The sequence below is a fragment of the Girardinichthys multiradiatus genome, chromosome 14, assembly GCF_021462225.1.
Source record: "Girardinichthys multiradiatus isolate DD_20200921_A chromosome 14, DD_fGirMul_XY1, whole genome shotgun sequence".
NCBI lineage: Eukaryota > Metazoa > Chordata > Actinopteri > Cyprinodontiformes > Goodeidae > Girardinichthys > Girardinichthys multiradiatus.
In genome coordinates this window covers 15,108,311-15,132,951 of record NC_061807.1, presented here as the reverse complement: position 1 = coordinate 15,132,951, position 24,641 = coordinate 15,108,311, and the positions used below count along the sequence as shown (strand labels likewise).

The window sequence follows — 24,641 nt, the reverse complement described above, 5'->3', positions numbered from 1 at the left end:
AAATAATTACATTTTTAATGTGTATACTGATATGGAAGTCAGATAAACTAAGCACTACTTTCTCTCTCTCTATATATATATATATTTATTTTTTTTTATGATCCCAAAGCTTTGTCATCTCTTGCGCTTTCATTCAGAGCTCTGATGTGCTTTTTGCCTCTGATCGGCTCTCTGTCCGCATCTCTGATTGGTTTGTGTGTACTGACCCCTAGTGGCAAGAGAACAACATAGAAACAATACAATAAAAGAGGACGAGATCACCACACAGTGACTAATTAACGAGCACAAGATAAATCTGCCAGCTTATTGAAGTTGATGTAATAAATGCAGTCATTAGTGGCTCATTGTTAACATGTCTGATGTGTTCATGGAAAATCTTGCCTTGAATCTGAGTAATGTTTTGGGCTGGAAAAAGCAAATCCACCCACCATTGAACACATTAAATGAGGCAAAGTTCAGAGGAAGGTGAGATGTGGCAAAGTTATACAGTGCCTTCGAGAAATATTCACATCCCTTCAATTTATACATATTTTGTCACATTACAACTACAAACTTCAATGTGTTTTATTGGGGTTTAATGGGACAGAACAACACAATGTGGTGTATAAATGTAAAGTGGCCGTAACTGGTTGCCAAGGATTGCTCTGTTTTCCTCCCCAGAACATGATGCTGCCACTACCATGTATTATCAGCGACCCATGATATGTAAAGGCTAATTTCTTCCATATATATTGTTCTGCATGTAGGCAAAAAAAGCTAAAAGTTTGGCCTCGTCTGACCAGAGCCTCTTTTTCTACAGTAAATGTTTCCTGTGTCCCATATATATAATGTAGCAAACTGCAAACAGGACCTTTTTGAATGGATGGATGGATGGACTGACGGACGGACGGACGGATGGATGGATGATTTAGATAATGGACTAGGAAACAAAGTCTGAAAATGCTAATATTTTCCCAATTTCTTTACTTTAAACGTAAAATGTATCAACATTTAGTAAGAAAAGGTAATTGGACCAATCAGACTCACAATAAATCACATTGACTTCCAACATCTAACATCAGGTAGTCAGCCTTATTGAAGTTTCGGTTTCCACTACAAACAGACAGAGAAAAGGGACATAACAGTACGTACTTTCCAAACTCAGGATCCAACGTGCAGGGGATGTAGTTTTCATGGTCACTGATGGTCTTTTTCCCCAAAGTGATCTTTACATAAGGGTCACACTAAAAAGACAAGACATTTACATTTTAAATTTAGTTGTAGAAGAATCTGCTTCTTGATTTGGGCTATTAAGACCCACCTTCCCATTGGCATCTTTGGGCTGCAGTCCTTGAGCCTTGATGATGTAGACCCGGACCAAACAGTCCTCGATGCCGTTGGGAGGAAGCTTCCTGAACTGTCTAGGAGGAGCAGGAGCTGACGGGTCGTCTGGCATCGGGTAGATCTTAAACATACCCTGATTCAAACACAGGAAAGTATTAAATGAGATTGTCACATTTTGATGTGAGAGAGGAGATGTAGCAAATAATAAACTGATCAAACTGGAACCAAATATGAGAGATTGGGAGGCAGGATGCATTTTGGCTTTTACCTTGAACTCTCCCACCACTGAAGGGTCTTCTCCTTCATCCTGAATCTTTCCCCTGTACAGTTTGAATGTTTGGCAGAAATCAGAGAGACCCTCAAAATCTTCAACCTTCTCCAACTGCTGGTCGTACACCTGAGAAGAAAACCAGAGGGAGGTCATTCTAACTATTTATTCAGTGCAGTGTTTATCATCATTTACAAGAAAGATGCAGCAGAAAGCAGAATGTGGAGGTGACACTGAATTTAAAAATTATGGCTAATTTAAAACAAAATAAATTAATAAATATAAAGGAGAAATGGGAAGGAGAAGGAAGAACTATCAAAAAAGACTTTAGCTAAGAATTGAAAAGCAGGCAATAAAGTGTTAAAATGTTAAACTATATAACAAAACTAAAGAAAGTAGAAAAAAGGGACCAGTCAGAAGAAAGAAATTATTCTATTCTTTCCCCATAAGCTCCAATAAATGAGGCAGTTTTGTGTCTTATTTGTTTCAAGGGTGACATTTAAGAATAATAAGAAATTATTCTTAGTATAGATTGTGCAAATAGCAATTTACAATTATTCATTTACAATTTCACCAAAAAGTATTCACACCCCTTCACTTTTTTCACATTCTGTCACGATACAAACTTATTCCTAAACTAATTTGAGTAAAGTTTTTCTTTTTTTGGTATAAAAACCACACAAAATAGCTTCTACCATCAAAGTGAAAACATGTTTTCAGCCATTTTTGTACAGAAAATGTAAATATAATAGGTATATAAATATTGACAACCTTTCCTATGATGCTCAACATTATGCTAAGGAGCATTTCACCAGATCATCCTTTAGATGTTTCTCTAACTTGATTAGAGTACTCCTGTGGTAAATTCAGTTGGTTGAACATGATTTGAATTAGAACATACTAGTCCATATATAGGATGCAAAAATGGTCCTTGGTCTTGGTGACCAAGAACCCAATGGTCACTAAAGTGGAGCTCCAATCTTCCCTTGTGGAGAGATGAGACCCATCCAGATGGCCAATTGTTGCTAATGCATCCATCAAGCCTTTATAGTAGATTGGCAACAGACGCCACTTCTCCCACAAAGGCACATGACAGTACAACAGGCACATGGTCCACATGGAGGGTTAGATAACAGCAGATAGAGAGATTCTACAAGAACACCTGTTTCTACAGCTCAGACTAAAGCGATGATTCATTTTCCAACACAACAATGACCAGATAACAACGGAGTGGTTTCAGGAGCAGGCTGTGAATGTCCTTGGACTTAAATCTAATTAAACATCTCTGGAAAGACTTAGAAATACTTGTCTACTGCCACTGCCCATCCAACCTGACTGAGCTTGAGGGAATGTGTGGAGAAGTACAGGAGACAATAACCCAAAACAGATGTGCCAAGTTGGTGCCCAAGAAGCGCAGAGGCTGCAACTGTTCAACAGAGTATGAATACTCTTAAATATGTATCTCATACCTCGTCAAAATGCATTTTGTGTATTTCTGATTTGTTTCAGAAAACGTCTGTAAATTAGCAACACATTACAAAACCAAAGGGTTGTGATTACTTTCTTTTAAAACTCCACATACTCCTGCCTTATTCTGTTAGTATTTTTGCCAAAACTCTTCATTTTTATCTATAGCCCTCATAAGTTTTCCAAGAAAACCCCCACATTGTTTTATAGGTCATCCTTCATGAGCATTAGTGGTTTAATTCAAGTCGTTTTGGATTTAAAGTGAACCCAAAAGACAAACACACACAGAAACGCCTGAAGTACATTCACGCTGGCATAAGATACCATCTGCGCTGTTAGTTGGAGCTGGGCGGGGACGGCTTTGTGTCAAAACTACAAGAAGGTTCATTTGTTTTCATTAGGGATGTTTGTGGCATCAGTCGCACAACTGAGTGTACGAGTCTAGAAATGCAGCCAAAGAAGAACAAACTCAGTCTTTGTCACAAAGGAGGCTTAAACAGAAAAGACTCAAAACAAGGTTTCAAGATTAGACCGACATTACCGCACTGTTAACTACTACCTTATGACATTACTGTGTCTGTATAAAAAAGTGTGAGGTAACACTGTCCTTAAAGGGATAGTTCATTCATAAACGCATGGGTCTGTGGAGTAGTTACTCACATCCAGACTATGTGAATGTAAAACTGACTCTAAAAGAGAAGGAGAAATAAAACAATGTGACAGAAAAGGAAAGGCGATGTTTAGATTATTAGAGGTTAGTTATTTCAAGTGTATTTACTGAGAGTAACAGTAAGGGTCTGAATTATACAATCCACACAAAGCATGATTGTGATAAAGGTACTCACCGTCATTACTGTTTAATTATTTCGGGGCTTATACTGATTCATTTGAGCGAATCTTCCAGATTGCAGTGATTATGCAATATTTAACTATTAATTTTATAAAAACAAGAATTCAGTACACACATTTCTAATTAATAGGGGATTTTCTTCTAATCCACTCAGAGTGAAAATACATACACAGCCTCTAATGTACACTAGTAAGTTTCAACTCAGCCACTACACCTGGCTGGGTATTTGACCAATGTCTTTAAATCAAGGGTCTCCAACTCCAGTCCTTGAGAGCTTCCATCCTGCTACTTTTAGATGTATCCCTGCTCCAACATACCTGAATCAAACAAATGACTTGTAACCAGGGCTCTGCAGAACTTGATGACATGTTCAGGAGGTAATTCAGTCATCTCCTTAAGGTGTGTTAGAGCAAGAATCATCTAAAAGTTGTAGGATAGTACCTCTTGAGGACTAGAGTTGGAGAACCCTACTTTAAACTGATTGGTTTCCTGCCACACAACCAGATTTTAGGAAGACTCCAAAAATTGAAGTCCAGGCTTTGGAAAAGCCACTCCAACACCCTAAAGATGTCAAAGATGTTTACAAGTAATTTTTCCCAAGTCAAAGTCAAGCCAAGTCCATGTCATGCATCCAGTCTTTCAGGCGCATGTCCAGGTCAGGCTGGAAGCCTTTAAGCAGCAAGTCCAAATCAAACACCAAGTCAAGCATCAACTCAATAAGAAGCAACTTCAAGTCAAACCTCAAGTGTTTGAGGAGTGGGTCCAAGTCAAGTGTAGTCTCTTTGAGGGGCCTATCCAAGTCAAACCTCAAGTCTTTGAGGAGGGAGTCCAAGTCAAGTCTTTTTTCCCAAATCCAAGTTGAGTCTCAACTCTGACAGGCATGTCCACGTCAAATCCTCAGGTCAAGCCTCAAGTCTTTAAGGGGCAAGTGAAAACAAAGTCTTAATTCTTTCTTCCCAAATCCAAGTAAAGTCTCAACTCTTTGAGGGACAGGTTTGTGTCAAGTCTGAAATCAGTGAGGTACACGTCCAAACCAGATCTTAAGTCTCTTGTCCCAAGTGCAACTGAAGTTTCAAGTAAACATTTTCCTATCAAATGGATGCTAAGTGTCTTTGTAATGATGCAGCTAGCTGAACAGTAACAGAATAGGATGTTGGAGATAAATCAAGGTTATTTTGAAACTACAGTTAATACGAACAGGTTGTTATGGGCCAATAATACCCCGCGGTACGTCACTGTCCCTAGCAAATATTTAAAGCACCTCTCACATTTTCATATTAAAATAACGGTATGCATCACACCAGCTGTCAGAGCAGCACTCCACAGCTTAGATACTGGCTGGTTTCTCAGACCACGGGTCTAAGTCAAGTCCCTGTGGAGCACAAGTTGAAGTCAAGTCAGAAGTCAAGTCAGAAGTCTTTGTTTTTGTGACTCTAATCTGAGCCCAAGGTCTTGGGTGTGCAAACATACTTCTTATGGTTGTGGCCAAAGAGTTACAATACAGGTCCTTCTCAAAACATTAGCATATTGTGATAAAGTTCATTATTTTCCCTAATGTCATGATGAAAATTTAACATTCATATATTTTAGATTCATTGCACAGTAACTGAAATATTTCAGGTCTTTTATTGTCTTAATACAGATGATTTTGGCATACAGCTCATGAAAACCCAAAATTCCTATCTCACAAAATTAGCATATCATTAAAAGGGTCTCTAAACGAGCTATGAACCTAATCATCTGAATCAACGAGTTAACTCTAAACACCTGCAAAAGATTCCTGAGGCCTTTAAAACTCCCAGCCTGGTTCATCACTCAAAACCCCAATCATGGGTAAGACTGCCGACCTGACTGCTGTCCAGAAGGCCACTATTGACACCCTCAAGCAAGAGGGTAAGACACAGAAAGAAATTTCTGAACGAATAGGCTGTTCCCAGAGTGCTGTATCAAGGCATCTCAGTGGGAAGTCTGTGGGAAGGAAAAAGTGTGGCAGAAAACGCTGCACAACGAGAAGAGGTGACCGGACCCTGAGGAAGATTGTGGAGAAGGGCCGATTCCAGACCTTGGGGGACCTGAGGAAGCAGTGGACTGAGTCTGGAGTAGAAACATCCAGAGCCACCGTGCACAGGCGTGTGCAGGAAATGGGCTACAGGTGCCGCATTCCCCAGACCTGGGCTACAGAGAAGCAGCACTGGACTGTTGCTCAGTGGTCCAAAGTACTTTTTTCGGATGAAAGCAAATTCTGCATGTCATTCAGAAATCAAGGTGCCAGAGTCTGGAGGAAGACTGGGGAGAAGGAAATGCCAAAATGCCAGAAGTCCAGTGTCAAGTACCCACAGTCAGTGATGGTCTGGGGTGCCGTGTCAGCTGCTGGTGTTGGTCCACTGTGTTTTATCAAGGGCAGGGTCAATGCAGCTAGCTATCAGGAGATTTTGGAGCACTTCATGCTTCCATCTGCTGAAAAGCTTTATGGAGATGAAGATTTCATTTTTCAGCACGACCTGGCACCTGCTCACAGTGCCAAAACCACTGGTAAATGGTTTACTGACCATGGTATCACTGTGCTCAATTGGCCTGCCAACTCTCCTGACCTGAACCCCATAGAGAATCTGTGGGATATTGTGAAGAGAACGTTGAGAGACTCAAGACCCAACACTCTGGATGAGCTAAAGGCCGCTATCGAAGCATCCTGGGCCTCCATAAGACCTCAGCAGTGCCACAGGCTGATTGCCTCCATGCCACGCCGCATTGAAGCAGTCATTTCTGCAAAAGGATTCCCGACCAAGTATTGAGTGCATAACTGTACATGATTATTTGAAGGTTGACGTTTTTTGTATTAAAAACACTTTTCTTTTATTGGTCGGATGAAATATGCTAATTTTGTGAGATAGGAATTTTGGGTTTTCATGAGCTGTATGCCAAAATCATCCTTATTAAGACAATGAAAGACCTGAAATATTTCAGTTAGTGTGCAATGAATCTAAAATATATGAATGTTAAATTTTCATCATTACATTATAGAAAATAATGAACTTTATCACAATATGCTAATTTTTTGAGAAGGACCTGTATATTTACCAAAAAAACTTTCTCATTTGGTTTGCATTTGGATTGTCTCTTTTAGCAGCTGCAAATTTCGTTTGAGCTCAAGGGATTGAGCCTTCATGGCTATTGGGTTGTTCTGGAAGATCTTTGCCAATATCCTTTTGTCTGAGGGTGACAATTTGGGTTTTAAAAGCTGAAAATTAATATGACATCCACAGCTATGATATGTGTATATAAACCTCTAATATAGATTATGTTTTGACCTTCCCCTGCAACTTGTTTTTTCTTCTTCTGGGCTGTGGGATATCCAGGTCATTATTGTTCTGATCAGACTCTGCCAGTTGAATTGTGGTATTGGTCCAAATTCAGTCAAAGGGCAGAGGAAATCACAGAAAGCAGGCAGACAAAGAGTAAAGAGGTGGCAGCTCTGGTCTAAAGGAAGGTAAAGGTTGGAAATATCAACTCATTTTCCTGGGACAGAAGGAGTTGTGGGTAAAGAGCGTATTGAACAAATAAGAGAAACATGAGAAAGAGGTCCAGCCAGGCATAAATAAGGAGGAGTTGCTGGAACAAAATAATTGGGACTGCAGGAGCCGGGAGAGGGTGAAAAAAAGGCCAGGTATCATTGGGATCAGCAGCTCATAGGTCTTTTTTGCCTATTTTCATTAAACTGTGGAGTGGCATTGGAAGCAAAGGTTTTGACATGTTGCTTCCTGAATAAAAAATGACACCCCATAGAAATCTAAATGGGAGACTTTTAATGATCAATCACTTTTGCATTTTTAGATCAGCCTTGTATCAGTGTCAAGTACCACAATCTAAAAATAAGAGCTTAGCTCCAAGAACACCTGGGCATGTACTTTATATTGGAAACACTGTATATGCAGAAAACTACAACAGCTTTCTGACAGGGTGCTAAAGACACTAAAAGGAACAGGCATGGTTAAACCTCCATAGTTGATGTGGGGCTGCTTGAGGGAAAGGTTGGAGGTTAAATTAAAAACCTCAAAAGACAACATTCTGATTTGATAAGTCACTTGTTTGTGCAGCAGATGAGCAAAACGACATATGCTTTAAGTCCTGGTGGAGGGGAAGGTCGCTGTTTGGACCAAGAGAATCTGGATAAAGTTCGAACAGAGCGTGGGCGACGCAGGAGAGAGAAGACTCCTGGGACAAAGGCAGACACTGTGATCACTTGTTTCACACCTTGATGACATCAGAGAGTGGCCATTTTTCTTAAATCTGTCCCACTGCTGTGATCAGAGAAAGGATTCACTTCAGTGAGTCATGACGACTTCTAAGGACAGAGCATGAGAACTAATTTTTGTAGCCAACAAGCGGACAACAACAAAGTAGCAGATGCATTCAGGCATCTAGACGTGGTAAAATTCAAACCAAGCATCAGAATGAGAAGGAAAGGTGATGTAAGTGTCTATAAAGGTGACATTGTTCTTAGTGCCTTAGTAAAAATGGGACCCAACCCACTACCAGCAAGATCTACTTAAAGTGGTCAATGAGCTTACATAGCTGATGCCCTTCATATACACTGCTATTCTGTTTATTCCTTGCGGATACATACTGCTCATGTCCTTGCCTGTTAATCATGCCATCCCTGTTTTTCAAGCCAATCGCTGATCATCTTGTCTGTCTTTGTTGCCACCTGCCTGTAAAATTTTGTTTTCAGTTATTAAACCTTTTTTTGCTCACCTCATCTCTGCATTCTGGGATCCACTCCAAGAGCCACTCTGCCTGACACATTGGTCAGAGTTTAGCTTCAGTTATACAAAGATTTCTCACAATACAGTTTCTGCTGTTTGACTGTTTATTTTACCACTGGACACATAACTTTCATAACGTATGTTTCAAATCAGTATGAAAAGAAGCGGAGTGTGGCACTCGTCCAGCGCTAAAACCATGATTGAAACCAAACATGTTGCCTTAATTTAGACATCTGACAGTTTGTAGCAATAGGTGGGGGAGGGGGAAGGTGCTGCCCTATGCACTCTTTGGGTTCTGAACGAAAGAACTTTAAACCTCCAGAATCATATAAAACTATTTTTAGTTTTGCTGTTTTAAAAATTCTTCAAAATTCCTTTAATATCTTGTAATTCAATGACTGTACAGTTTCAAAGCCTGCATTTAAAAATCTACCAGTTAAACTGAAGTATATCACAGTAATTCATCCTTAGTGTTTTATTTCAGGCTTTTCTTTACATGTACCCATTAGCTTCATTTACAGCCTCACCTTCAGAGTGTCGAAGCCTCTCTCCAGGTAGGTCCCACACTTGTTTTTATCTCCAGTGGACGCGTAGAATTTACTCCACCAGTCCACGGACTCCTCTCCCTGAAATCAAATGTTCAGAGTCAGAAAACGTCACATTGAAGGGAAGGTGGTGTACTAAAGAGGCTATCTAGTAGAAGGTCTGATTTGACTTACATTTATTCGAAGTTTGTCAAAGTGTCTCATGCAAGTTGGGTTTGTTTGGTTTATCTAAATATTCAAAAATCCAAAATACACATTTCTGAGTTTTAGACCTGAATTCAACCCCACTTTCTCCCTAGTGTTTTGCTGACTGATGTAATCTCAACATGTAGAACTGACATCGCTTCAATCACCAACATTTCTTTGGTCCAGCTGGGCTTTGCATAATTATTACATCTGAATTAGCTTGACAGCTAAACTTCTTTAAAAATCTTTTACTTTTCAAACACATTTAAACTCCTGTGTGAAATTCTGTTTGCCTTTGTGGAGCTGTGTAGGGTCAGAAATAACCCGGATTTTTCCAGTGATCACACAGCAACATGGAGTTGGCCAACACACGTCAACACAAGTAAAAACTGTCTCTGGTGGCTCCATGGCTCTAAGGTCATGGTATATGGAGATTTGATGCAATGGAAATAGGGAAGAGTTACAAAGTGGGAGAAAACCAACATGTGCTCCAGAGGAATCATATTATTTAAAGAAAAATCCAAATGTTTATGTATGAAGAAAAGGGTATTTTTTCTGCTTTGCACTTTTTTCCATAACTGTTGAGCTGTTTCTACGTGCAGTACTTGTTTTTACTATCGTGTGTAGTTATCACCAATAGAAAGCAAATAGAGGCTACGAGCCCCCTTGTGTTTATATAACAAGGTTTGACTTTGAAACAAAATCCAAGTTGTCAACGTTGGATTTAAATCTGACCTCTTAATGAAAATGTAAAACAAGGGCAAGCAACAATGGTGTTGTGCTTTATTTACTTTCAATTAAGTATGATCCTTTCTTCATATTATTCATGTATGGTAAGATGTAAACATTTTAAATGTTTAAACTGACCAGGAAACCCACAATAAAATGTGGTTACATTCAAATATTTTATCCTCTTTGCCCTGCATTTGCTACCTCTCCTTCAGGAACAATTCTTTACTTTATACTGTTCTGACAAATTCAAATTTGTCAAATTAGTTTGGTTATGTGCGCTATCTATGAGCTGTCAGTATCCTACCATAAGAACACAATAAGAGTGATCTCAGTTTGGGTAAAAAGGGTAAAATTTCATGGTGGAATTGAACAGTTACAACAGGAAACATTCAACTTTTCCATATTTAAAATAATCTAAACATGAAGTGATCTAAGCAGTATAAGCACATGCTAGAGAAAGTCTCCTGGTTATACACTAAAGCTCATAATATCTTAAGCTAATCAACCACAGCCTAATAATGTTGATTTTATTCAAGTGGAAAACATTATTATAAGGTAATCTATGTTTAGCTGCAAAAGTGAAAAGGTGCAAAATAAAACAAGATTGACGTCCTGCACTGCCTGGTTGTATTTTTGTAAACTCGGATCAGTGTGGGATATCCCTGTCTCCACTTGTGGTCGAAGAATGCCAAGAGGAAGCTCAGAGGCAGGTCATCTTTGCTAGTTTATGACCGAAATGTTTTGTAAAAGAGGCCAGTATCTGATACTGTTATTCTAAACACCTGTTAGGTTCTTAAGAGTCAAACTATTAGCTTAACTCTGAGTACCTGTGAGCTAGACCCTCAGTAGACATTAGCCTGGATAGCTGTTAGCTTGGCGCCAAATAGCTGTTAGCTTGAGTCTGATAACCTTGTTAACATCTCATCACTGAAAAGGTATCCCTGATTGCTCAAACTGCAATCACCCTTACAGTTGTCTAGTGCAGGTAAAATACTGACTGCTCATATCTCAGAACTAAACAACCCATTCAGGCATTTACAAACACCATCATCAATGTTCCTTACCAGTGTTAGATAAGCATGACAGTAAGTAAACCTACTGCAATGTTGTTTTACAGGGTGTTACCCCTACAACACTGACATTTTTTCACTCTAAAGAACAATCTGCGAACAGACTTACCCACTGTAACATCTAGGGTCCGCGTTAACAGTAAGAAAGAAAGTAAAACATAAGACATTAAGAAGCATCACATCCCAAACTCTATAATTGCCATCAATAACGTCAGAAAGTTGCAAGTTAAACAATAAAATCAAACACATTCTAAGCAGATATCATGATTCCTCGTTCACATTAAACATTAAGGATTTCAGACTAAAATGTAACATGCACCATTAAAGGAAAAAAATGAAGTGATCCCTTTATTACAACATGACTGCTGGCATGAAAGTAAAGGCTGTTAAAGTCTTACTATTATAGCCATGAGTCATGCTGAGGTCTTACAATGTCCTTCTGTTCAGAGGGTGAAACACAGATCTTTGATTCGAAATGTCGAGGCTTGGATGGTTCCATTTAATGTGATTTTTCAGAGATGAATAATGATTTGAACTGAGCAGAGCTGTAATAAAGCGTAAAGTTGCTTCGTGTATGAAATTTACAAAATAATCTGTTCATGTTAGGAACATTAAATGTTAAGCTATTAAAATGTGTATTATTTTGTCACGGAAATAAAAGCTGTCAATCTGTGTGATTGTGGCTGTGATAGAAAAAGGCAACAAGCCTATAAACAGAAAAAAACCCTCACATTAAAATGCAATCAGTCTCCACCCTGCAGCACTGAACCCTCCAAGGAACATTTAAGCTGCTGACGCAGGCACTTCTCTTAACTTTCTGTGCATTAATGTATAACAAAAGTGCTCTTATAGAGGCAGGTTTGTGTGGAATCCCCTTTCTCATATTTCCCATAGACTCAGACACACACACAAGCACAACTAGGGCAGGGAACACTATGAAATTCCAAATTTTTCCAAAGCGGCAGCATGTCATGGCATGGAAAAGAGCAGCACGTGGGGTTTAGCACACTCATATGTCTGAGGCACGGAGCGTCTGCTGTGCGTTAACGTGCCCTCTGTGTGCAGCCAGTGCCAAACACTGATGACAGGGGCGCCAGAAAGTGCGTGAGTTTTCGCCCACCATCGTTTCAGGGTGTGTTCGCTTGAGTCTAGGAGGTTACGTTCAGACGGATTGAAGCTGTCGCTGGAGCGTTCCAGGCTGCGACACGGATTAAGCACACACTCTGGAAAACGAGCGTGCACACACTTGGCTCTGCAGCGGTCGGTCCAGGGTGTCAGAGTGGTCTGCAGCCAATCATTAGGACCCACAGAGAAAAGCCAGGGTAACCTAAGGAGGCTGGCACTGCCAGGAGCTCAGAGAGTAGAGCAACGGGATTTACATTACAGCTCTGAGCTGCTTCATAAAAGCTTTTTATGGGGAAACCCCATCCACATGCTTGGTCAGTGGTCAGGTCAAATTTCTGCACTTGTGGCCATTTATTTTGTAGCGAGACCCAATGCTCAGTTCAACACCCAATTACAAAACATTATAATTCAATTCCGATTATTTATAACATCTGGAAACTACTAAGGGCTCCATCAGTGGCAAAGCCGGCAAAATGAAAGATTATGAACTAAAAACAGGGGCACCTAAGTTTGTCGCTAAATCATATTCACATTTAAATGTTTCAGATTGGGCTGCATGGTGGTAGCACTGTTGCCTTGCAGCAAGAAGGTCCTGGGTTCAACTACCGGCCGGGGTCTTCCTGCATGAAGTTGGAATGTTCTCCTTGTGCGTGCATCACCGGGTACTCTGGCTTCTTCCCACAGTCCAAAAACATGACTGTTAGGTTAATTGGTCTCTCTAAATGGTCCTTAGGTGTGAATGAGTGTGTGCATGGTTGTTTGTCCTGTATGTCTCTGTGTTGCCCTGCGATGGACTGGCGACCTGTCCAGGGTATACACTGCCTCTCGCCCGTAGACTGCTGAAGATAGTAACCAGCTCCCCTGTGACCCACTATGGAATAAGAGGTATAAAAGATGATGGGATTCAGATCATCAAAGACATTTTAATATCAGACGAAGATAAACTAAATTGTTACAAACACCGTGGGAATTTCATTTATTAAAGGAAAAAGAGCTTTTCAAACCATCCATCCATTTTCGACACCCACATCTTCCGTACAGGGTCACAGGGGCAGAGTACCTGGAGAAAGACCACGCATGTGCAGGGAGAACATGCAAACTCCATGCAGAAAGACCCCATGACCTTCACTTTTCAAAGTACTATTAAATTTGTTATTTTCTGTAACCTGGGTTACTGGAAAGAGTCATTTGAAAAAAAAGTTTCCAGGACAGTCAATACAATCTTAGGAAAAGTACACCTCATGGCTCAGTGGCTTGTAGAACCACATTTAGCAACAATAACCTGAAGTACTTATTTTCTATTTGACTTAATTAGTCACATATTTTTAGTGTTGCTTAAATTAAAGGACAGTTGCAGGGATTTATCTCTGCAAAGCTCTTTTAAGGTTCCACCACAACATTTCAACCAGGTTGATGTCTGGTCTTTGACTGGATCATTGCACCACCTTGATTTAGCTCTTTTCCAGCCAGTCTGATGCAGATTTGCTGATATGTTTGGGATAGCTGTCCTGTTGATGATTCAGTTGGGATCAAGTCTCTGGGTTTGAACATGTGGCCTCACATTTGCCTCTAATAAACACTGGAATTAATGTTTGAGTCAATGTCCAGAAGGTGACCAGGTCCTGTGGCTGCAAAAGAGGATTTAATCATCACCTTTAAATCCACCTTTTTCTTGACAGCTGGTATCTGGTATCTGATGCTGGCATGCTGTGTTTGGTTTTCTCCAAACATATTAGTTATGGCCAAACGTCCCTACTTTGGTCTGTCAAAAGGACATTTTTCCAGAAGTCCAGTGATTCATTTAGATGCAACTTTGCAAACCTCGGTTATCATATTCCTTTTTGAGAGAAGTGGCTTGGTCATGGTTACCTCTCCAAACAAGGCACAGTTCTCCATTCTTCTGATTTTCATTAACTTTAACATTTAACATGCAGCAGAGGCCTTAAGAGTCTTAGATAGACCTCCAGGGTGTTTTAGAGTTATGAGCATTTCACAGGCTGGTTTTGGGGTTGTTCTACTTGGACGTCCACTTCAGGGAATTATGAATAATCTTTCTCACTTTAGATTAAGGACAACAGATTGTTTGGAAGTGGCCTTATAACTCTTCCCAATATTGTCTTTGCACATTTAATGTTCAGCCCTTTCATTAGAGTGACTTTCTTTGAGAAAGTTTTCTCTAAATATAAACAGCTTATATTTACCAACCTTGGTAAAAGTCTATTAGTTGTACTCTCTAAATCTTAAAGGTTAATTCAAAAGACCCTACAGTACAATAGAGACGTCCTGAAATACCTTTAGTTGGCAGACTACACACTTAATACTGCTAAAAATCTGCCCAGATTTTTGGTAGAACAGCTAAAAACACCCGGTTTAGATGAAGAATATGAATCAACTGAGGACGGTTTCCAGCAGAGCCTGTTTTTGTCATTTGCTTCCTTGTGGTTTGAAGTCAGAGCACCATACCTCAAGTAAAAATCTGTGGCATCTTTCATATAAATACATTTCTCCTTTGTGATCACTGACTGACATTACACAGAACTGGTTCAATCCCAATGCTATATTTCCATTTGCTGCTTTATTCTCCTGCCACCTTTCAGCAAATATTTTAGAAAACTATTTTGAGGCGCAGAAAATATACAATATTTTCATCTAGTTGCCAGTAACCGGACAAATGAGAGGTTTAGTTTGCAGCGATGGACATTTCTTACAGAAAAACTCCCACATACTCTCAACAGATTTGTACTTTTCTACTCAACTTCTCTAATTTTAGGCGTGCTGGGGCCACAACACAGGCCTGTTGAAAAGTCACTGGATCAGCCAGTGATTGTTTGATGTGCACCAGCAATTTTAAATAGTTTAAATCTTAAGTCTAGAAGTTTAGTAGTTGTTCAAGTTGTACAGAACAGAACTAAATAAAAATTTATCAGAAGTATAAACCTAATTATTGGTTTTTTTTGCTCATTTGTCCTGTTGTATTCACTCTATATAATAAAAGTGGTAGGCCTGATTTGTTCTTACTGTGCTCCCTCTACCACCAGGAGCAATGGCTACAGTCTGACACCAAACCTACCCAAACAGGCTCAGATAGAGGCGGCAAACGCACAAAAAAAGTCACGTGAAAAGGCAGGATTACTAGGTTATTTATAACTAACTCCACTCTATTCTACGATAAATGTGTTATGAAAGGATTTTCCTTTAAGTTGTAGGAGGATCTAAACAGGCATTCGTCTATGATTTTACATTTGTTTCGATTAACGTCACAGGAAATGTAGTCGACTAAAATGATTTAGCTGAATAAAACTAGACTATAAACTGACTACAGATTAATAAAAAGTGACTAAGACTAAATTCAAATGTGCTTTCAAAATTAACACTGCAAATATCACCAGTTGCTGCAAATGTTTCGAGCTGCATGTCACATTGTGCTCTTGTGGTAAGAATAAAAGAAGCCAAAGCTGTTTTCATGCTAACTTTGTGTTTTAAACCTATAGTCCTGGTTGTAATTTGCATAAACATTTATAAATATGGATGGATACTCCTCTAAATGCATGCAAAATAACTTAATTAAATTTGGGCAAACTACATCAGCACAGGAAAATGTTATTTTCCTGACAACATGATTTGAAGGGTTAATTTAATTTTGCAACGACTTTGTAAATCAGATGGTTGGAGAAACTCAGATTCGCTCCCATTTTGTGGATGCAAAAGCTGTTCAGGATCTCCGTATGTAAACACGTAATATCAAGTAACAAGTTATTAATGGTGATTTTATTTATTTCAAAAACACACAATGAAAGGAAAAGGTGTTTCATCTGCCAGGAGGATGTTGCTAAAGCTGCATATTCATTTAGATGTAGGAACTCAAACTTTTCACATCTGTCGATGCCCAGGCTGCAGCAAGAGTAGCCTCAAAAATCAGTGGGACTTCCTGGTTAGTAATGTCTCTTCTCAGGCCCACATTCAGTCTCCATGGTAACCAACTGTTCTGGTAATGGATGGTGGTAGTCTCCTCTACTTTCATGGATGCATTAGGTTTTAATTCTAATATGTGCATCAATTTATATTTTCCACAGCTTTCTCACCCGGAAGGAAAGATATTAGCTGCCAGCCCTGCATGTCCAGTTGGATTTAGATTTGAATAGGGATGGTCTAAAACAAAAACATAGCAGCCTGTTACTTGAAGTAAATAATCCATCCTATTATACAAGGCATGACGTTTAGTGGGAGAAAGCAGCGTTTTAGTTGTTTACTGAGGATCAGCTCTAAGCTGTGCTCAGCTAACATCTCCATTGTCCAGCTACAGCATTCTGTGCGTCCTCACTCTGTCAGCTGCATATATGCTGGATGCCTTCTCAGCAGTTGTTATGCATAATTGTTTTGATGGGTTTCAATACGTTTTATGTTTATATTTTGTTTTATGTTTCCATTACAAATCTTGTATAATTTTTTTATTGTTTTGTATAACCAAAAACCCAGGTAGCGACAGACATCGCAAATTAGCTTAGGCGACAAATGTTAAAGTGTATGATATTTGTTAATACCTAACACTTGTCCCTATAGAAATAAATACAACTCCACCAAACCAAGCCATTTATTGTCTTCATGTGCTGTAAAGATGTAATGCTTTGCTCATCTATTAAAGTATTTTTTGTCGGTGCAAAGGGATCCGAGTATTTCTGCATAGCCAAACAATTTTATAAGCAAAACTCTCACAGTCAGCCAATGCCTAACAGTGGACTTTCAAAGGCAATGCACCACCCAGAGCTGTGCGGACGCATCTGAATGACATTCTGGGCAGAAAATATGTGCAGCGCTCAGAGTTTTGGAGGAGGGCAGCAGTTTACATCAGTCTATGGCCGTGATTAGCCGAACAAGAAAAACAATAATGATTTAGTAAGCTATTTTGACATCTTGTTTCTGGTCACAGTGTCATTAGAGGGCCATAAATGTGTGCCCCCCTTCTTCTCCTAGCAAGAAAAGGCCACAACGTCGCCTGGCATGAAGCCACGTCGGTTAGTTCCTGTGGTTCGAAAGCAGCCAGAAAGGATTTATGGAAGCTGAGGCAAACTACAACATTTTCAAAGTGGGATTTTAACCTGATCTGACTGGTTGTTGGCACAGGACCTGAATAGTTTTGATCAAGAATTATGGGAACGGAGAGGTGCAGTTTGACTGCATTTTTTTCACCTGGAGAAAAGAAATAGGCTTAGAAACCACATTATGTGCAACTGATCAGATTTGTTCCTTTAATGCAGATTCCGTATGGTGAAGAGGAAAAAATCCCCTGGTAGATACTGTCGTCAAGCTCGCATCCTGCAGATGAGATGTGACATTTTTCCATCTCAGATATGCCTGTTCGTGGAGTCGTGATGCCACTGACAGCTGATCTTAAACTTTTCCAGCAGTGAAACAGAATCTGACTAAAAGCAGCTCTGCAGTACGCTTTGCTGCAGTAATGTGGTGATCATCAGGCTCAATTTTCTGGTCATGACCCAAACATAAAGGAGCCAGTTTTCTTTTGCTGGTGCCATGCGACATTACCTCCATCTTTTTCCTTTTCCTCCTTTCAGTCAAACCCTTTCTGATTCTTTCAGTCGCTCCTGCCTCTCCTTTCGTCAGTCTCTCCCTCTTCAACCCTCTCTCATTTATTCCTTGTGGTAACTGTCGGTGCACAGGGAGTTGTGGTACAGAGGATCTATAGCAGTTCTGTTGACATTGGCCCCGAGCAGACAGAAAGCGGAGCCTTTAATTTGAGTGGTTTCAATATCTGTCCCCTTAATAAAACAAATATCTTTGTTTGGAGAGAAAGAAATAACCCCCCCAATTACTGTCGAGTGAAGAACTACTGGATGTGAGTGGGCTAGAGTCTGTTTTGGGTCAGGCTTAGTCTTTAAATTGACCTGGCTTTGTGGAATGAAATGCAACGAGGAGCGAGGTCTCCTTTGCAAATCAGCGATCAGATTTTGTCTCAAACCGCAGGGATCGGAGCGTGTCGCTCACCAAGAACCCGGGTTTCTCGGCTTGGAAAGTGGAGTTTAAAATGTTCCTGTGCATTCCTTCCACATCAGTCCTCATCTGTCTGAGCCAGTGACATCCATCAGTCTCAGTTAGGAAAGACTTTAGTGTGCATTTCTGACACAGCACCAGACCAAGTGTGAAAATGAAGAAATCCTCTCTGTTTGTTGCCAATGAGAGCAGATCTAAATATATGAAACATGATACAGAGTGGTGATAAAACAGTGTAGACACTTCCTTTGCACAAGAGTTTCATATTTCGCCACGTTACAACCACTAAATTCAGTGTATGTTGTTGGGATTTTAGGCCATAAATCAACACAATGTAGAACATATTTAAGCAGAAGGAAAATGGTTTACAATATTTTTTTTTTTTTACAAAAAAATAAAATCGGAAATCTGTAGGTTGGAATTTAGGCCCCTTTACTCTAGCACCCCTAAATAAAATCAACCAGTTGCTTTTAGGAGTCACCTATTTCGTAAATATAACACACCTGGGTGTAATTTAATCTCATTTAAAATCAGCCACCATCCCTATGTGACCAAAACATGGTGGTGGCAGCATCATGCTGTGGGGAGGCTTTTTGTCAGCAGGGACAGGAAAGCTGGACAGAGTTGATGGGAAGATGGATGGAGCTGAAAACAGGACATTCCTGGAGGAAAAAATGTCAAAGGGTGCAAAAGACTTGAGACTAGGATGGAAGTTCACCTTCCATAAGGACAACATACATAAGCTTTCATAAGCAGAGTTACATTGGAATGGTTTAGATCAAAGCATGTTCATGTGTGAGAAGGGCCTAGTCAAAGCACAGACCTAAAGCTAATTGAGAATCTGTGGCAAGACTTGAAAATGATATTCACAGACACTCTTTGTCCAATCTGACTGAGTTTTAGCTATTATACAAAGAAAAAAGCATCAATATTTCTAGTCTGTAGGTGTAAAATGTTGGTAGAGACATCAGACCCCAAAGACTTGCAGCTGTAATTGCATCAAAACAAAAAACATTGGGTGTCTACAAAGCTTTCCTCAGTGGTGGTGAACACATACATACCAAAATCTTTAAATTATTATTTCTAACAAATGCAGACTGCCATTTATACCTTTTCTTCCACTTTACAATTATGCACTACTGTGTGTTTGTCTGTTACATAAAATCACAGTAAAAGCCATCAGAGTTTGCCGTGGTAACGTGGCAAAATGTGACACAGCTCAGGAGGTGTAAATGCAAGAACTGCGAGGTGAAGTAAATCAACGGGCACAGAACCAGACAAACAAAAGCAGGACAATGAATGAATAAATGAATGAATGAGTTAAAGGATGAGTATGTTACCTACATGAAGGCTGGAGCTAGAGGTTGAGAGGTTAATGATAGCTGAACTGGCTCCATCGGCAAACTACAAGAAAACATGCGAAAGCACAGAAAACACACAGACTTTCAGGTTAGATGGTTAGGGTTAAACACAACATAATCCAGCCATTAACACCTCACTGTTACACACCACATAAAAACGATCAACAAAGAAGTTTTAAAATGGCCATTGTGTTTTCCTGCTGGCACCAGCAAAAACAAGTCAAAATGGGACATGATTTTAAGTTGATCTGCTTTACTGGTTGATAAAAGTGATTCTAGATCCGTTATATCTGCATCATATAAGCCAAAATATGACTTAGGTAGTTATGCTATGAGCCTAACAATTTACAAAATGCCGAGAGAGCTGGGCACCAATCACTGAAGAGGAGCTTTATCTCTGCAGCACCTGATACTGAGCTTTACTGTTCTTTTGAACAGATTGTTTAATTTTTGCAATTCTTTAAAGATGATCATACATCGTGTTTCTATTAGTATGAGGCAAAGGCTGATGGAGCAGTTAGCTTGGGTCACATCCACCCACTCCACCCTGTTTGCTGTCTCTCCTTCACCTCTGTGGTCTCCCTGTGGCTTTGCACGGTCAGCTCCAGATCCTTAAACTCAGCCACGTTGAGACCTTCTATAATGTAGCATCGCTGTATGCATGTATACAATTACCTACACTGTGTACAGACATAACCTTTTTTACTCACTGTCTGTCATTAAATCACACTAAACTGATTCTCCTGTTTCAGGCCAGTTAGGATGACAAAAATAGTTTCTGTCTGGTAAATTTGTTTAAAACCTTCCTTAAATTTACAAGTGTACATTCGTTTTAAACTGTATAATGGGCATCCTTGCACAAGCTTCTCACAATAGTTTGCTGGACCTGCATCAGGATTGTAGGCCACCTTGCTCGCAACTCACCTTTTCAGACAAGATCAGAGCTTTGTGAAGGTCACTTCTAAACAGTGATATTGTTGTTCTTAAGACACTTTATGCTAATTTGGCGGCATACTTAGGGTCATTGTCTGCACAATGTCCTCTCCTTCCATGATACCCTGTATTTTGTGAATTGCTATAGTCTGGCAGCAAACCCAAGTTTGCAAGCTTGAGAACACCTTTTTTCTCCAAATGTAACGATGGTCATTATCCTGGTCAATTTCCTTAGATTTTTCCATGATGCCACACAACGAAGCAGTGTGTTTGAGGCGTTGCCTCCATCTAACAGAAATGTTGTGAATTGAACAATGAGAAGCTTACAAATCCATGACATCTTAGTGTTTACATTTCTAAAGGTTGGCAGCATTATTTGGCATTTCGATAAGAAGTTTAGTCATTTTAATAGACCTAAAACAGGAAACGTTAAGTCTGCCTTTGTCTTTCTATAGAGTGTATGTAAGCATCTACTTAAAACCAGAAACGTCTAGATTAATGAAAGTAAAAAATGATAAATATTTCTGTTTTTCAGATAAACCACATACTGTTATCTTTCACACCCAAACACATTTCAGAGCACTTTGTTTAACGAGAATACTTCAAACCTGTGGAAAAGTTAATTTTTTCGCATATTAACATTCAGAGTTTGAATTTATTCAGATTTCAACTTAAACTTACCTTCTTTTCCTGCTTTGGATTAGAGTTAAGAATGAGAATGTAGCAGGGCTTGTAGATTCTGTTTACATCTGCCTTGTTCTTTGACTTGTGGTAATTATTGATTTTTTTTGTGTATTTTGTTGTGTTGTTAGGCTGAAGTACATGGATCCACTTTTGTTTGTTTTAATTGTATTTTATGATTATGCAAATTAGAGCTCTCCAATGAAACTGTATATAGTTTACTAAGAAGTGCGGCAGAGGAGTGATTTTTTTCTGTTATCGTTGGTTTTCACCTGCTGAAGTGACTCTTTCAGGAGGATCTGGACAAGTAGAAAACACGCTGTAGGTTTCCGAGTCTGTAAGGACTCCAACAGGTGATGAATGAATGAATTGACATCAGGTGGAAACATGTCAAATGCTACAAATGTGTTTACGACAGCAGAAAAACGGCTGTCCCTGTTTGCCTTTATGCACAGGTTGAAAAACAATGCTGCTTATTACTGAGGTTGCTGACCAGCTGTTTACAGATTTCTAAATCTTCCTCCAGTTAGAATCAGCTGGCATGAGGAACATTCAGCAAGAACCGCAGATTTATTGTCTGGTTGAGTCGCTCTTATTGTGTCCGTTGTTTGGATGTTGGGGCGCTTTAACTGGACAAGGGCGTTAATGTCAGGGAGTGTACACTGATTTCAACACCCTGCTTAGACTCTATGAACCCTCAGACACGCAAAGAGTGATTTATGCTTCTTAGCTCATGCTGTGCATTTCTGGGCCTCCCATGTTGGCACACATTAAAACCTGCTACTCCCACTTCAACGCAATGAGACAAACGTAATGGAAGAGAATGGAAAATGTGCGGTTTGAGGCGTGAAATAGGTCAGTGTTGAAACGTTCCTCGCAATCCTGAACGTTATTTCAGCATAAATTTAATAAATTTAATGCCCAGGAAATGAATTTAGGTTCATGCAAAGTGTCCTGATGTGATGGAAAGTGAAGCGGGAAAAACATGTGAAGCTGGATTGGACAGAAAGAGGTGGATAGAGAAATTAAAACCCCCCAGGGAGGTCTTAGAAATGAAGGAGGGATTGCAGGGAGACGAATGCTTGGTAAATGACAACAAAGGAAGGAAAAGATTATGTAAACTGTCAATTTGTTATATTCAGTTGAGGAGGATTACTTTAACATGTAAAGGAAATTATAACAATAAAATAAGACAGACACATAGAACATAATAATAGGATGCCAAGGTAGTAATTCAGCCTTTTGATTCAGGTGTGTTGGAGCGGGGATGCATCCAAAAGTTGCAGGACAGTGGCACTTGTGGACTGAAGTTGCAGACCCCTGGTTTAGATAAAACAATATTCATGTTGTGGAATGGCCTAGTCAAAGTCAAGACAATTTGATTTGGGAATCAGTGGCAAGACTTGAAAACAGATTTTCAGACACTCTCTATCCAATCTCAATGAGTTTGAGCTATTTTGCAGAAGAAGAACAGGCAAACATTTTAGTCTCTAAATTTACAAAATGCTAAAAAACATGTATAACCGTCCTTCCACTTCAGTTATGAATTGCTTTGTGTTGGCCCATCACTTCAAATTTCCGTAAAATATATTGAAGTTTGTGGTTGTATCATGAAAAGAGGCAAAATCCATGAATAAGGGGAAAGAAGGGATGATTTGGGAATAGATAAATGGAAGGGGAAACTAAAGCCTGTCCACTAGAGAAAGAGAAACAGGGGAACGAGGAGAAAAATGTTAAGGAAGTTCTGAATCACGAGCTTTAAATCTTTTTACACGAAACCAGAAATCCTCCACTGATCTGCTGAGTCTAGATGTTCCCTCAGTGCTCTTTCAGAGGGCCAAACCAATGGTTTTCTATGTTGAACCCCATTATCTTCAAATCCTTTACCCCTAATTAATTCTACATAGCTTTTTCCAATACTTGGTAAGTTGTGTCTCATTTTTTTATAAAACGAACCTGGAATTTTAAAAAGGTTGTGTGGACGTTTCAGAGTGTTTTAGAGGTGTATGGTAGAAAATCTAATAGCTTTTAGACCCCAGCAAATTAGTGTTTAAAGGCGTTGACAATATTGATGGGCACATTACAGTATAATCGCTTTACGCAAACACATTTGAATATGGATTTTTATTAATACCTGAATACCAATGTTCTTATATGAATGTGTACAATGTCCTGCTGACTGTCTCATGAAGTTCCAGTTTTTACATCTTGCCTGCTACATGTTTCTCCCACGCTGTTTTCCCTGCTGCTCCTGTGCCTGCCATTCAAACAAGCTACTGGTTGTTTTTTCCCAAACTGATAGAATGGAAAATGAACATTTTTAGCAGGCCAAAATTGTTAGAGAAGTTATTCATTTAAATTACAGATAAATTCACTGATTCATTTCATAAATGTGTTATGCAGGTACATGCTGCACAAAGGCAGAGGGTGCCTTCCTTTATGATGATTTCTCCTATAATTGACTAATAATGCAGACAGACTGGTTTTACCTGGTCAGGAACAAGCGGCTCCTGATCATCAATGTCAATGAAGACTTCCCCAGAGGTTAATGTGGGTGTCTCACCTTGATACAGAAACGCACAAATGGACATTTTTATCATAGATCTGCAGTTTGTATTTTTGTTTGTACTGACTAAGGTCCTTCTTACGTCTCCATCCGTCCTCTTCCTCCTCCTCCTCTGCTCGCTCCTCCCCTTCTGTGCGTCGGTACTCCTCGAGCGACCGGATGGTGCACTGACCGACCACTGGCTTCCTCCCAAACTGACGGTTGTCAATGACTTTGATTATAATAGGTGGCATGTAGAGCTCCTCACGGGGAAGTCGCTGTTGACAGGGAGTGAGCGAGAGACTTTAAAAAATGTTTATTTTATAATTAGAAAAGTAAGATAGAAAAAGAAAATACAAGATCATCAGCATAAAGCAGCATACTCTGGGATAATTATTTGGACCACAGCCCAGCCAAACTTATAAAATAAGGCTCAGGGGTTCTAATGAGAGGGATGTTTGGCAGGAGAAGCGGAGAGGAGAGACGCTGCTGTCTGGATTGTAAAGCTGCTGAGTTGCCTGAAGAAGTTATAATTTATGAGGAAGTTTTTGTCTCAGCCATGGCAATAACAAGAACAGGGACTTTAAAGCACAAAACTGTAGACTTTTGACCGTGGAAGTTATTTTTAGGTTGGATATTAGATATTTGTGCTCTGCGGATTTACTGGGTTTCTCCTGTTTGATCCAATGAAAGCAGTATTATTACAGGCAGCTGCTCTCTGCCTGCTCTCTCCTCCTGCAGACGGTGGTTCGCTTAAGGACCATCAATAAATTTCCAAACCAAACA

At 39.7% G+C, this 24,641-nt stretch overlaps 1 protein-coding gene across 14 annotated transcripts in view; it reads right to left on the bottom strand.

Moving 5' to 3' along the window:
* Window positions 1-24,641, bottom strand: part of dysf (dysferlin, limb girdle muscular dystrophy 2B (autosomal recessive)) — a 117,340-nt gene that overhangs the window by 28,876 nt on the left and 63,823 nt on the right. For 6 of the 14 annotated variants that reach the window (XR_007041440.1, XM_047386048.1, XM_047386049.1 and 3 more), the window contains 8 exons: window positions 23,959-24,133; window positions 23,800-23,873; window positions 19,680-19,739; window positions 11,314-11,325; window positions 9,199-9,297; window positions 1,592-1,720; window positions 1,301-1,456; window positions 1,132-1,223 (listed from right to left, as the gene is read on the bottom strand). Coding sequence is in view for 13 of the 14 variants with exons in the window: in XM_047386048.1 (XP_047242004.1) it covers window positions 1,132-1,223; window positions 1,301-1,456; window positions 1,592-1,720; window positions 9,199-9,297; window positions 11,314-11,325; window positions 19,680-19,739; window positions 23,800-23,873; window positions 23,959-24,133 (797 nt within the window). In the remaining variant the exon portion in view is untranslated. The remainder of the gene's footprint in view (window positions 1-1,131; window positions 1,224-1,300; window positions 1,457-1,591; window positions 1,721-9,198; window positions 9,298-11,313; window positions 11,326-19,679; window positions 19,740-23,799; window positions 23,874-23,958; window positions 24,134-24,641) is intronic. The other 8 variants (XM_047386056.1, XM_047386060.1, XM_047386058.1 and 5 more) reach the window with 2 other exon arrangements.